The 14380-nt window shown below is 61.4% G+C and overlaps 2 protein-coding genes across 2 annotated transcripts in view; one reads left to right on the forward strand and one right to left on the reverse strand.

Moving 5' to 3' along the window:
* Nrx-1 (Neurexin 1) overlaps positions 1-8740 on the forward strand; it is an 86598-nt gene extending 77858 nt beyond the window's left edge. Inside the window, exons 22-27 of the mRNA XM_037223343.1 lie at positions 2349-2590; positions 3434-3557; positions 7424-7567; positions 8190-8224; positions 8465-8641; positions 8702-8740. Coding sequence (XP_037079238.1) covers positions 2349-2590; positions 3434-3557; positions 7424-7567; positions 8190-8224; positions 8465-8641; positions 8702-8740 — 761 coding nt within the window. The remainder of the gene's footprint in view (positions 1-2348; positions 2591-3433; positions 3558-7423; positions 7568-8189; positions 8225-8464; positions 8642-8701) is intronic.
* Positions 8741-10687: 1947 nt separating this feature from the next.
* LOC119100241 (retinol dehydrogenase 14-like) lies at positions 10688-13830 on the reverse strand. The gene is made up of 6 exons (XM_037223351.1): positions 13713-13830; positions 12995-13128; positions 12604-12763; positions 11984-12145; positions 11512-11631; positions 10688-10893 (listed from the first exon to the last, which is right to left on the reverse strand). The coding sequence occupies exons 1-6, from the start codon at positions 13828-13830 to the stop codon at positions 10688-10690; spliced, it is 900 nt and encodes a 299-aa protein (XP_037079246.1).
* Positions 13831-14380: the final 550 nt, after the last annotated feature.

A 14380-nucleotide genomic window follows, 5' to 3' on the forward strand; every position in this document is an offset into this window, starting at 1 on the left:
GATTTCTCTCCCATGACCTTTACCACAGTGGCTCTTGTGCGCTTTGTGCACAAGAGTGTCGGGTCTAACTGCGCTTGGGCCTTTGGAAATGAGAGTATCATATGATCCATGTGAACCACTACTGCAAACTTCAACTAATACGCTTCTCGGTAACAGATATTTGCTGGGCGGGTCAGTCACAAACGTTCTTTCATTCCCGGCAGAAGAGGCGCGGTCGCGACCGCTGGGAAAAAGCATAGTGCTGTTTCAAAGCGTTGACAACGTAATTTGGACTAGAAAACAATTGAAATTGAGATTGTTATTATGTCTTGCCGGTGCCGCAGTGGCACTACCCGTTGCAATTTTTAGAGATAACTGGTCCTCATGTTTTACTAAGGCATGTTTTTTTTTTAAGTATGTTACCAAGGTGGGACACTCTTTTAATGCGGGGCAGTCGGATTCCACCCGAAATGAACCAAAATTGCGTGGAGCCAGCTGTGGAATCGGCTCCTTTCGACTTTTTTACGGGTCAGATTCGGTGTTAATCAGCCAAGTCCTCAGTAAATCGACTCGAACAGGTATCAAGTTGGGGTAACTTGGTGTTTGGCTCGTAGTGCGCCTAAATAGGCCGTATGAAGGGTATGTGGCTGTTTCCTGATAGAAATGCGTGTCTTTTTAGGTTTGATGATACTCAAACGATGTAATATTTCCATGAGTTGGAATGGGAGCTGATTCGAGTTGTTTTGTGCCATTCGGAGTTCAGAAGTGGAAGAGATCCTATGCGCTGGCAGCCGGAGTCGGTGTCGATTCCACTACAGAGGAATCGCCACAAGTCTGGTCTAAAGGGAGCGAGTAGCTTCCAGAATGCAGCTCACTATCCGGCAGTTCCCACCCCGCTGGCTGTCCACCGCCACCGCTGTATGGTCGGTGGCCCGCGAGCCGTGAGCTGCGGGTGCAGACTGTGAATGGTGACCCGACGCTTTCAGAGTTGCTGTCCCAGCGCCGGAGGCGTCGTCGCTCAGGTGGTGAGACGTCACCTGACTTCTGCCGCAGGGCCTCGCGCACCAGCACCACTTTCTCCCCCCTGTCGCCCTCTTTCTCTCTCTCTCTATCTCCCTCTCTCTCCCCTCTCTCTCTCTCTCTCTCTCTCTCTCTCTCTCTCTCTCTCTCTCTCTCTCTCTCTCTCTCTCTCTCTCTCTCTCTCTCTCTCTCTCTCTCTCTCTCTCTCTTCTCTCTCTCTCTCTCTCTCTCTCTTCTCTCTCTCTCTCTCTCTCTCTCTCTCTCTCTCTCTCTCTCTCTCTCTCTCTCTCTCTCTCTCTCTCTCTCTCTCTCTCCCTCCCTCCCTCCCTCCCTCCCTCCCTCCCTCCCTCCCTCCCTCCCTCCCTCCCTCCCCTCCCTCCCTACCCCTCCCTCGCACAGCACTCGCGCACCTCGAGCTACTGCTGCACCGCCGCCACTGCACTCTCATCACGTCCAACGCGCAGTGTCGCAGCTGTTTGAATCGATGCACCTCACGCCGTTTTGGCCCTCGCACCTTCGGACGTCCCGAGATGCTGTCGTTGGAGCGGACTGAGTGCGGGCTGGGGTGCGGGTTTCTCGAATCCGCCGTCATCGTCGACGATTAATGTGTTTACTCGAAGTGTTCTGGATCAGGTCACTGAAAGTGGCCGAAATATGTTGCTGAAATGACTTGTTCAAGCGCAGCGGGTTGTGAAACCAGAGCGCAATTGTTCTGATAACCACCGGGCACTTCGTCGTTGCGTAATTCAGTTGAACCATCCTAAGAAATATGATTACTTGAACATATGCATGTTGTACGCTAGAAATGTGTTCGGCAGTTGCTTTTAGGCACTGGTGTCTAGTCGTAGTGCAGTGTGCATGCACACCTACTGTTGTTCTGCGTACTATTGCCTTGAACTTATCAGATCGCGCAGTCTTCAATCATACAGATCACATACCAGGTTTGAGCGGTGGCGGGTTCATGCGACTTAATATGTCAGCTTTGATTGCAATGCAAAATAATGCAGTTACATCCAAACACAGTTTTCAAAAAATTGAGTTCTGGACAACTTCCTTGACTAATTTACCCACCCGTTTGTTGTGTATCCCGCGATTGCTTCGTTTCCTTACCCGCTTCCCAGGAGTTTCGAGCTCGGAGAGAGCATCACGACCTTTGATAGCGGTGTCGCTAACAGCTCTCACGGTTTACACAGAGAGCAGCACTCTATCGCCGTGACCGCCCGTCGGCTAGCGCTCTCGTCCACACCCGCAGGCTCCGGCTCAACAACTCCCCCCCCCCCCCTCCACCCCCGCCCTCCCGCGTCCGGAGGTGATTCGAGCGCCGAACCCTGACCCCGGCCCCACCTCAGGTCATCAGCACGACGTTTTCCACGCGCCGTCGCTGGTGACGGTGGGCGGCGGCCGCGGCGGTCGCGGCGGCGGCGCGCGCCGCTTCGAGGGCTTCATCTCCGGCGTGGTCGTCAACGGCCACCGCGTGCTCGACTTGGCCGCCGACAACGACGAAGACGTGCGCATGGGCGGCGAGCTGAGCATCCGGGCGCTGCCCTCCAGGCTCAAGAAGGAGTACTTCCGGCGCAGCGGCGTGCAGGCGGTGAGTGGGCGGCCTCGCACCCGGCCAACGCGCGCCCGAACGGGAGCGTGGTGGTGCCGGGCGCGTTGAATGTGGCATGCGATTGGCGTCATTGGCCATCCTTCCCCATTTTGGCTCACGGACGAGGCAGGGGAGGAAGGGATGACCGAGGGGCGTGTGCAAGTTTGATGAGAGCCGCGGGTCTGGACGGACGGTCCTGTTAATTACTCAGCTGCTTTAGACGTTGTGACGCTGACGTTTTGCGAGCCTCCAGTCACGCGATAGGGATGGGCGGTTTGGATCAGAGCGCTGTCGGCCAGTCGTGGCCATTTCAGGACTATGGGATGACGGAGAATGGATAAGGGTGCGGTTGGATTGCATACACCTGGGGACCCATCCGCCGGGGTTTGCCCGTACAGAAGCTCCTCTGCGGGGTGTGCACTCGGCACTCGGACCAGGTGGCACTTCGGCCCACTCATGGCTGGCGCACGCAGCCTGCCCCACGGGGCGTCGCGAGGAGACGGGATGCAGGAAGAAAGAGGGTGGGAAGAAGGATGGGCACGTGATATCCTCCAAGGCGTCTCAGGCCCGTCACTAGACTGTGCTGTCCTGAGTCTACGTTCCCTCCCTTCCAGTCGCAGTATTAGTACTATTGGAATCAGCGAGATGTTAACACTGTGCTGGGCGGAGAGGAGCATTTAGCTACCCAGCATGTTCTCATTTAGAAGCCATGTGTCATGTGTGTGTGTGTGTGATTACTGTCTCTTGTAATTTCGTAAGATGTTTCTTCCACCATGTATCCGGGCAATCGGTTGGGTCCTAGCGACCGGAATATGCAGCTGGAGTTCTTCTGTCTGTCACCAGGCGGCAGGCATACCAGGACCGTCTCCGGGCATTAACGACGACCTGATTTACTCCGGCGCCGGGTCCGGCTGCGGCGAGACCGACGACCAGGAGCAGTGCTTCCCCGTCTTCAACTCGGACACAAGTCAGTCGACACCCATCGCGGCCAGGCGACAGCTGGCGGCGGTCCCACCGCGGCCAAGCAGCAGCTGACCGCTGCCAAAAGTTCGGCCCGTTGTACGGTCGCAACTTCTCACTCTGTTTGCAAGACGGGCCAGTCAGAGCGGAACTGGGGTGGGACAGGGCGGGGCTGGTGCGCTTTGTTTCGGTAGGTCGCTTTGCCTGGCCGTCCACAGACCGTCCAAAATCTGAACTCGTTCTCAGTATTCCAGGCACAACGCAATGTTCATTCCGCCACTGGCCGTGTGACTCACGTCGTAAACTGAGCCTGAACAGGCTGTCATTGCGGTGGTTGGCTAGCTTCCGAGCTCTAGTCACCTACACAGCTGTTAAATTCTCACGGACCTGCGTATAAATGGCCACGCGTCCGAACCGTCCTCTTCAGCTCGGATCCGCTGCGACTCAGATCGCCGCCTGCTGACGGACACACACCGACCGGCAGACGCCTGCTGACGGACACAAACACCGGACCGGCAGGACGCCTATGCCCTGAGGACACCACCGACCGGCAGCCGCCTGCTGACGGACACACACCGACCGGCAAGGACGCCTGCTGACGGACACACACCGACGGCAGCGACGCCTGCTCGCGCGGACACACACTGGCAGGACCGTTCGCGCGCGGACACCACACCGACCGGCAGACGCCTGCTGACGGACACACACCGACCGGCAGACGCCTGCTGACGGACACACCACCGACCGGCAGGACGCCTGCTGACGGACACACACCGACCGGCAGGACGCCTGCTGACGGACACACACCGACCGGCAGACGTCTGCTGACGGACCACACACCGGACCGGCAGACGCCTGCTGACGGACACACACGACCGGCAGGACGCCTGCTGACGGACACACACCGACCGGCAGACGCCTGCTGACGGACACACACCGACCGGCAGACGCCTGCTGACGGACACACACCGACCGGCAGACGCCTGCTGACGGACACACACCGACCGGCAGACGCCTGCTGACGGACAAACCCCGACCGGCAGACGCCTGCTGACGGGAACACACACCGACCGGCAGACGCCTGCTGATGACGGACACACACCGACCGGCAGACGCCTGATGACGGACACACACCGACCGGCAGACGCCTGCTCGCGGACACACACTGACCGGCAGACGCCTGCTGACGGACACACACCGACCGGCAGACGCCTGCTGACGGACACACACCGACCGGCAGACGCCTGCTCGCGGACACACACTGACCGGCAGACGCCTGCTGACGGACACACACCGACCGGCAGACGCCTGCTGACGGACACACACCGACCGGCAGACGCCTGCTGACGGACACACACCGACCGGCAGACGCCTGCTGACGGACACACACCGACCGGCAGACGCCTGCTGACGGACACACACTGACCGGCAGACGCCTGCCCGCGGGCACACACAGACCGGCAGACGCCTGCTGACGGACACTTACCGACCGGCAGACGCCTGCCCGCGGGCACACACCGACCGGCAGACGCCTGCTGACGGACACACACCGACCGGCAGACGCCTGCTCGCGGACACGCACCGACCGGCAGACGCCTGCTCGCGGGCACACACCGACCGGCAGACGCCTGCTGACGGACACACACCGACCGGCAGACGCCTGCTGACGGACACACACCGACCGGCAGACGCCTGCTGACGGACACACACCGACCGGCAGACGCCTGCTGACGGACACACACCGACCGGCAGACGCCTGCTCGCGGACACACACCGACCGGCAGACGCCTGCTCGCGGGCACACACCGACCGGCAGACGCCTGCTGACGGACACACACCGACCGGCAGACGCCTGCTGACGGACACACACCGACCGGCAGACGCCTGCTGACGGACACACACCGACCGGCAGACGCCTGCTGACGGACACACACCGACCGGCAGACGCCTGCCCGCGGACACACACCGACCGGCAGACGCCTGCTCGCGGGCACACACCGACCGGCAGACGTCTGCTGACGGACACACACCGACCGGCAGACGCCTGCTCGCGGACACACACCGACCGGCAGACGTCTGCTGACGGACACACACCGACCGGCAGACGCCTGCTGACGGGCACACACCGACCGGCAGACGCCTGCTCGCGGGCACACACTGGCAGACGTCCGCGCGCGGACACACTGACCGGCAGAAGCCTGCTCGCGGACACACACTGGCAGACGTCCGCGCGCGGACACACCGACCGGCAGACGCCTGCTCGCGGGCACACACTGGCAGACGTCCGCGTGCGGACACACCGACCGGCAGACGCCTGCTCGCGGGCACACACTGGCAGACGTCCGCGCGCGGACACACCGACCGGCAGACGCCTGCTCGCGGACACACACCAGCGGACGCCTGCTCGCGGACACACACCGACCGGCAGACGCCTGCTCGCGGGCACACACTGGCAGACGTCCGCGCGCGGACACACTGACCGGCAGAAACCTGCTCGCGGACACACACCAGCGGACGCCTGCTCGCGGACACACACCGACCGGCAAACGCCTGCTCGCGGGCACACACTGGCAGACGTCCGCGCGCGGACACACCGACCGGCAGACGCCTGCTCGCGGGCACACACTGGCAGACGTCCACGCGCGGACACACCGACCGGCAGACGCCTGCTCGCGGGCACACACTGGCAGACGTGCCGCGCGCGGGACCCCCCCAACCACCGTGCAGACGCCTGCTCGCGGACACACACCGACCGGCGGACGCCTGCTCGCGGACACACACCGACCGGCAGACGCCTGCTCGCGGGCACACACTGGCAGACGTCCGCGCGCGGACACACCGACCGGCAGACGCCTGCTCGCGGACACACACCAGCGGACGCCTGCTTGCGGACACACACCGACCGGCAGACGTCTGCTCGCGGACACACACCGACCGGCAGACGCCTGCTCGCGGACACACACCGACCGGCAGACGCCTGCTCGCGGGCACACACTGGCAGACGTCCGCGCGCGGACACACTGACCGGCAGAAGCCTGCTCGCGGACACACACCAGCGGACGCCTGCTTGCGGACACACACCGACCGGCAGACGTCTGCTCGCGGACACACACGGACCGGCAGACACCGACTGCGGACACACACCAGCGGACGCCTGCTCGCGGACACACACCGACCGGCAAACGCCTGCTCGCGGGCACACACTGGCAGACGCCCGCGCGCGGACACACACCAGCGGACGCCTGCTCGCGGACACACACCGAACGGCAGACGCCTGGCCTTGATCTCACTCATCACCCGAGGGCGCACGAGCGGCGGGCAGCGCGAGCGATGCACAGTGAGGCCTCGTTCGATCGCGACGGTTGTGACCGTCCGGCCGGCCCGGGCGGTCAGAATGACCGGGAGCGAGCCGGCCTGGTGTCGAGCGTCCGCGGGTCCGATCTAATATACGGGAAGTCATTAGGGGCATGTCGGTCGACGCAGGCCACGAACCCGCTCCAGTTATTAGGAGGGGCGGCGCTCGGGAAGACCAGCCACTTCATGGCCGCTGGGTTATTGGCGGCTGTCCACCTCTGGTCCGGCTCCGTGTTTCCAATTTACGTGAGAGGGCCGAGCCCGAGGCTGATGCGACAAATTGAGTCACGCTGCACGCAATTACCGGCTTTTGAAATGCACTTGATGTCCAAATGAAGTCATCGTCCACAGACTTCCGGGACCGTAGACAATGCCACCGTCGAAGTACTTGTCCAGCACCAACCTCACGTTTGACAACAGCTGAATGCAACGCCCAAAACGAACACGCTACAGCCCTGGTTGGCTGATGCTCCCGTCATTTATGCTTTGGCCCTGACCTCCCCCGCCCCGTGACCTCAGATGATGACCTGGTGACCCCGGTGTTCATTCGACCGACCAACCCGCCCCGGCCGCGGCGGCCCGGCCACGGCAAGCCGTGTGACGACGAGGACTGTCTGCCCGGGTCGGGTCACGCTCCGGACGACGATCTCTCGCGACACCGAGGTCAGCCCACGGCGGCCGGTGTGTGACCCGGCTCCCAGGCCGGCTGCAACGGCTGACTGGCCGTGAAAGGGATGAGTGTGTGTGTGTGTGTGTGTGTGTGTGTGTGTGTGTGTGTGTGTGTGTGTGTGTGTGTGTGTGTGTGTGTGTGTGTGTGTGTGTGTGTGTGTGTGTGTGTGTGTGATGTGCGCGCGCGCGCGCGTGTGTGTGTGTGTGTGTGTGTGTGTGTGCGCGTGTGTGTATGTGTGTGTGTGCGTGCGTGCGTGCGTGCGTGCGTGCGTGCGTGCGTGCGTGCGTGCGTGCGTGCGTGCGTGCGTGCGTGCGTGCGTGCGTGCGTGCGCGCGTGCGTGTGAGCGCGCGTGTGTGCGGCATGCTTTCTTGGGCCATGTGCAGAGTGTATTTTTTAACGTGTCTTGGCTTCTAACTTTGACACCAGAATTTTCAGAACGCGTTTGTATTGGAACGTTTTACTTTCCAACCCAACAACTTGCAGTGGACGTTGTTATCTGACGCTGTCTGCGTTCTCGGGGATCGCGTAAGAAGATGCAGTGAACAGGCTTATATTATCGGTCACGTCGTTTTGACCGTCGCTGCCGGCGAGTGCTCTAACCGACCCCCCTTGCAGGCCCGGATCGCCCCTCGCCGCGCACCACCACGACCACAACCACCACGACCACGACCACCACGCGGCGCACCACCCCGCGCGCCACGTGGCGGGCGGCGCCGACGGCGCGGCGGCGGCCGGACCAGCGGCGCACCACGGCGCGCAGCACGCCTCCGTGGCGGGTGCTGACCACGCCCATGATGCCGCGCTGGTCGGGCGACCGTCGGCTGCCGCCGGCGCCGGCGCCGCGCCCGTCGGCCGGCCCTCCGCTGCCGACGCCCAACCGCTCGGCCGAGGACCCGGGCGAGTACGTGGCCATGATCATCGGCATCATCGCCGGCGCGCTCATCGTCATCATCGTCTGTATCCTGATCGTGTTGAAGGTGCAGGGGCGCGCCGAGCGCCGCTACAAGATGGACGAGAGTAAGGCGTACCTGGGCGCGCGTGGCAGCTCGCCGACGCCGCCGCTGCTGGCCGGCGGGCCGACCGAACTGAGCGGCGCACCGCCGCCCTTCGCGCCGCGGCCGCCCAAGCCCAAGAAAAACAGAGACGTGAAGGAGTGGTACGTGTAAGCCGCGCCGTCGGCCGTTAGTGATATTCCTCGTTGTTCTGCGCGCGGCGGCGGACGGCGCGCGCCCTGATAGAGCAGTCTCCGGTCTTGGTGTACCCGAATACCGTTCAGTGTTATCGTGTCTCGCTTTTATAAGATGATTTCATACGTGACGTTTTGATTTCGCGGCGCGGCCGGCGGGCGGCCGCCCGCCGCAAACCAATCAAACCGTTTCTCATTGGGCGCCCGTCCCCGCGGCGCCGGCGCTCGGTCTGCGTGAGAGGTTTGTGTGGGTGTGTCTGTCAGCCCCAGTGTTGCGGCCCGGTCGTTGGCGGCGATGGCCGGTCCCGCGTTCCGTTCCGGTCGCGGGCCACGCGGCGAAACTGTTCGCTCCAAGTCTATATAGTATTCCTGTGCTTGCGGTATATCATCTCCGAGTTTGCTCACGCTTACTCGGCGCGGTACGATAATAAACACTCCATATCGGCGAGGCCACGTTTTGTTGATCGCCGCCAGCTCGGTTGCGTCGAGTGCCGGGATTCTGTGCTGCGCGGATAGCAAGTATCGCACGCAGTGAGAGCCGGCCGAGGAGTATCGGCAACAGCAGTAACGAAGACCAAGTTGGTCCACCCAAGACTTAGGCCGACTTCAGCGAAGAGCAATCCCAGCCGAAGAATTGCCAGGACACTCATATAGGCGTTATTTTGAGCCCGCTAACGCGATAAGTCTAGTTTTAACGTCATAGAGATAAACACGCTATTTTGCAGAAATGACGGCTTGGGCGGAAAAGAGGCTTTCAGGCATTGAGAAAGTCTTGATGGAGTAGTTGTACCCCCATTGTTCGTCGTGCGGCATCTTGATATGTCAGCCAAGCCCACGAACACGCGGTATCTAGACCCCACTGCATACTGGGCAGCGACGCCACCAGCTACGCTGAGCGCAAACCTTGGTGGCCTCGAGTGCAGCACACCGTGTATCTCCGGCAGTCCGGCACCGTCTGCCTGCCGTCACCAGCACTCGGCGACGGACCTTCGCGCTCCGCCGGCCGCGGCCTACTCGTGACCGGCCGCCTCCGCGGCGTCGTCGTCGCCGGCGGCGGCGGCCAGACCGCAGAGCCGCTCGCTCTCCTCCCAGAGGCGGCGGCCCAGCAGCAGGGCTGTAGCCGAGCCGGTGCGGTGTCGTCTCGGCGCAGTCCCTGGAACAGCGGCGCAGGCATCAGCGCTGTCCCGATGACAAAGCAGAGGGAGGGAGGACGGAGACGATGTGCCGCGTCTGTGGCGGAGGGCGGCGGAGGGACAGGACAGAGAAGGGCGGCGGAGGGACAGGACAGAGGAGGGCGGCGGAGGGACAGGACAGAGAAGGGCGGCGGAGGGACAGGACAGAGGAGGGCGGCAAAGGAAGAGGATAGAGGAGGGCGGCGGAGGGACAGGACAGAGGAGGGCGGCGGAGGGACAGGACAGAGGAGCACGGCGAAGGAAGAGGATAGAGGAGGGCGGCGGAGGGGCAGGACAGAGGAGGGCGGCGGAGGGGCAGGACAGAGGAGGGCGGTGGACGGACACGACAGAGGAGGACGGCGGAGGGACAAGACAGAGTTTGCAGCAGGGGTAGGTAATGCGAGATTAACATCACGGCGGAGTACGCCGCTCAGGACCGGACGAAATTGGTGAGAACTTGTTAGTTACATCTGGGTGTATGCCACCTGCGTGCGAGTAGTTTAACTAACGAGGGCTTAATTAATCTCCTGATTACCAACTGATATATGTAAGTCAGCTCGCAAAATAAAGGGAGGAAATATTCCTGTCTATGACAGGACGTGGCATTGTCACACTACTGCTCATATTACCACTAGAAGTAGTAGCAAATGTTCACATCAAAAGACGAAGACACTGAACCTTGGGATCGCCGGCGTGACCAATTCTGCGCGATTTGACACTTCCGCTTCCCCTGCCCTGCCCTCTCCCGCCGGCTCTCACGCGTAGTATCGGCCCGAGACGTGGGCGAAGGCGGGGTCGGCGGCCAGCATGACGCTGGTTTGGGCGCCCTGCTCGGCCGTCTTGTGCGTACTCCACAGGTACAGCCACTTGAGCCGCCGCAGCACGACGCCGGTGGCCACGTGCGCTATCAGCTCCGTCTTCACGCAGCCCGGGTGCAGACTGTGCGCCGTCACCCGCGTGTCTGTGGGGGCCAGTGGCGGGAGCGGTGATAGAGCTACGACACGTCAACTCATCGGCGTACTTTTTATAGGGGGAGGATGTACGCCCAAGTTCAAATGTTGGTGAGGACGGTCCGGATGGGCCGCGTTTCTTATCCCGCCACTCAGAAGCGTCGCTGTGGGCTGTATGGTGCTGCGTGAAACCCAGCTCCGGCCTAAGCCGTTCAACAATTATTTAATGCGAGAGAGAGAGAGAGAGAGAGAGAGAGAGAGAGGAGAGAGATGAGAGAGAGAGAGAGAGAGAGAGAGAGAGAGAGAGGAGAGAGAGAGAGAGAGAGAGAGAGAGAGAGAGAGAGAGAGAGAGAGGGATGCATATATATATATATATATATATATATATATATATATATATATATATATATATATATATATATATACATAGGATTTACGTGGCCAGAATAGCTGGTTAGAAAACTCCGCCAAGATCTGTCTGTCGACATGAATTTCCCTAGAAAGTCCTGAGAGACCGTTTGCGGTCGTAAAACCGCTCACGTATTCCTCTCCTCCCGTCGTTGAGCGCCCCTCCCCATCCGGTCACGTCCTCCGAGGACTGCGGGCCGGTTCATGGCGAGTCAACTCACGCGCCAGGCGTCTGCTGAGCTCAGAGGCGAAGGCGATGTTCATCAGCTTGGTGTTGCTGTACTGAGACGAGCTGTTGAACGTTTCCTCTCCGTTTAGGTTGGCGAAGTTGATGCCGTTCGCTGCGGCAGGAGACCGGGTCAGCTGACGCCGGGTGTGTGGCCCCATGCGCTGCGTAGTATCCGTCAAGGAACCACATGATCATAGGACATGTGTAGCGCCCTCGCATTGTGTTCACTCGCGTGGACACACTCATAAGGAGTGTACACATAAATGCTGACGAAGTGGTAGCTGGAGCACGTGATTTTCTTGAGATGTATGCGTTGTTTGAAATAGTTCTTTTCACTGAACTTAAGAGTGGACTTCACCTAATGTATCAAATGTCTGCAGGGTAATCTTTTGTGTAACAAAAACAATATACGTGACATGTCGTGATATGGAACGCAATATGTGAAAGGCAGCAGAGCCGATTACTGAAGTAGTTGGCCATGGAAGAAACGTTGATGATTCGTCCCTGAGGTGCAGCCTTCAGCTTGTCCAGAAGAAGAATGGTGAGCAGGAATGGCGCCAGGTGATTGACCTGGAACGCCAGCTCAAACCCATCCTCAGTCTTCTCAAATGGCCTCCACATTACACCTGTAGAAAAGAGCAGATTGAAGTTGGTGAATCGGGGCAGTGCCGTAGGGCTTCGAAGGAAATGTGAAACATGAAATAAGGTTGGGGATAGGCACAAGCTTTAGGCTGCACGGTGCAACGTGTGTTCTTGCGGGCATCAAGGTGCAAAAGACGTTGCGGCCATCGCGCAATGTAGTGCTGCACCTCACATACGGCCAACACGAGCGCGGGCGTAACCAATGTAACTACGGTCGGTGGGACCTCGCCCCCAGTGGCCCTGGGACGGATTGGACTGTCTCTAGGCGTTCGCAATAGATAGTAGCACCAAAACAGCAATAGACATATCCAGTAGCATCCACGGCCTGGTCGCATCCATGAGCACGCACACACATGTCCGAGTAACTTGAGAAATCGTTCTCGGTACTCAGCACCACGAAAAGCCGCCTAGGAGATACTGGATGCTGGCGTTCCTTGTTTACCAGCATTGTTGATGAGCACGTCAAGACTCTGCTCTGTGTGGTTGAAGTCCTTGACGAATTCCCGTACGGAGTTCAGCGACGTCAGATCCAGACGCTTCACACTGAGGCTCCCACCGGTAGGTGGCAGACCTAGCCTGATCCCATTCGCAGCCACACGGCCCTGCGGAAGCAGACCTGGCATCACAACCGACGAAAGCACGGCAGCCACAGGCATTTACCGGCACCACGACCTTTCCGCCCCCCCCCCCCCGTGCACCACTCGGCGTGACGTCACCGATTTCTGCCCTCGCCTGACCTTGCTGACGTCGCGGCAGGCCAGGACGACCCTGGCGCCGCGGCGGTACAGCTGGCGCGCCGTCTCCTGGCCGATGCCGCCGCTGGCGCCCGTCACCAGCACCGTGCGGCCGTCCAGTCGCGCCTCCGAGAAGTAGCGGCCGCCGGCGAGGTAGCGGCGCAGGACGAGCAGAGCCGTGCCGAGCAGCACGGCCGGGACCGGCGGCCAGGAGAACAGCAGTAGCATCACCACTGCCGACACGCGGCAGAGAAGGGTGGGGACGGGAACATAACGGCGTCGCACGTCGGAAACATAGCGTCACGTGTTCCGATTTGCGACTAGAACCGTTCTTTATGCTAACACCGTTCCGCAACATTACACGACACGCTAATGCGTAAAACTGTCGATGTCCCCTTTCGTTCAACGCACGCAGCCTTCTCTGATGCAGACAGCAGATGCCCCTGCCCCGGAAATCACTACACTCCCCGGAAACGGGAAAGAGGGTCAAGTTTCGTTGGTGGCGGGGGGTGGGGGCAGCAGACGGGAAATTATGATGCATCTGTGCTGCACCGAGGGTTGAGCTCGACACCTTGGTGCACGCCGCGTCAATGACCCTGTGGGTAAAGGCCCGCGTGTTCGCCGGTCGTCGCGGCGCCTCTGACCTGGTTAAGCGTACCAGCGACTTTACCTAACCGAAGCACCGTCTGACCGGGGGGTCGCCGTGGCGTGAGCTTTCTTACTCCCGCCACGCAAACCACGAACGCTTGCTGAGCTCGCGAGAGCCGCGGCCAACACCGAGCATGCCGCTGGGAGACCACCGGCGAGGCGCACTCACCGAGGCAATAAACCGCGGCAATCTTGGTCAGGTCCTGCTCGACGAACTTGCCCATGTCTTCCGCCCACGAGCCGAGCTGCGGCTCGGCGACCCAGCCTGGCGTGCGCTCGTGAGGCATGGTGATGCGAGGCGTGCGTCCGGTCGTCTGCCGCGCCGCCGGGGGCCGCCGGCCCCAGCCCGCCCTATCGGACATCGTGCCGCGCTGCCGCCCCTGGCCGATCCGGCCACGATAGACCGCGAGCCGCAGCGCTGGCGTGGTGCGAACGCGCAGGTGCCAGGAGCCGACTTCCGCTCACAAGAAGGGATGCGCCGACTCTTGTACAAATCTATATTTCGACAAACAGTGCATAAAACACAACACAAACGCCGCTGCGCCGGCTGACTGAGGGCGAGTCGGATCACATAGCGCCCGGCGGCGGCGACGGCGGGCGACGGAGACTGCCGCCGCCGCGCGCCGCCGGACCGACCGACCCGCTTCCCCGCCTCCGTCGGGGGCGTCCACACGAGCTGAGCTGCAGAAATGCCCCGGCCGAGCGGGCGCCGGCGCCGCCAACGCACGCCCCCGACGCGATGGCATGACGTGGCCGGCGGCGCCCCGCCCCTCGCGACGGGCCACTGTGTCCAGACGCGGCACCCCACCTCCTCGCGCGCGCGGCGATCACCCGAGA

The sequence above is a fragment of the Pollicipes pollicipes genome, unplaced genomic scaffold (assembly GCF_011947565.3).
Source record: "Pollicipes pollicipes isolate AB1234 unplaced genomic scaffold, Ppol_2.1 Scaffold_2555;HRSCAF=2994_pilon_pilon_pilon, whole genome shotgun sequence".
Classification (NCBI taxonomy): Eukaryota; Metazoa; Arthropoda; class Thecostraca; order Pollicipedomorpha; family Pollicipedidae; genus Pollicipes; species Pollicipes pollicipes.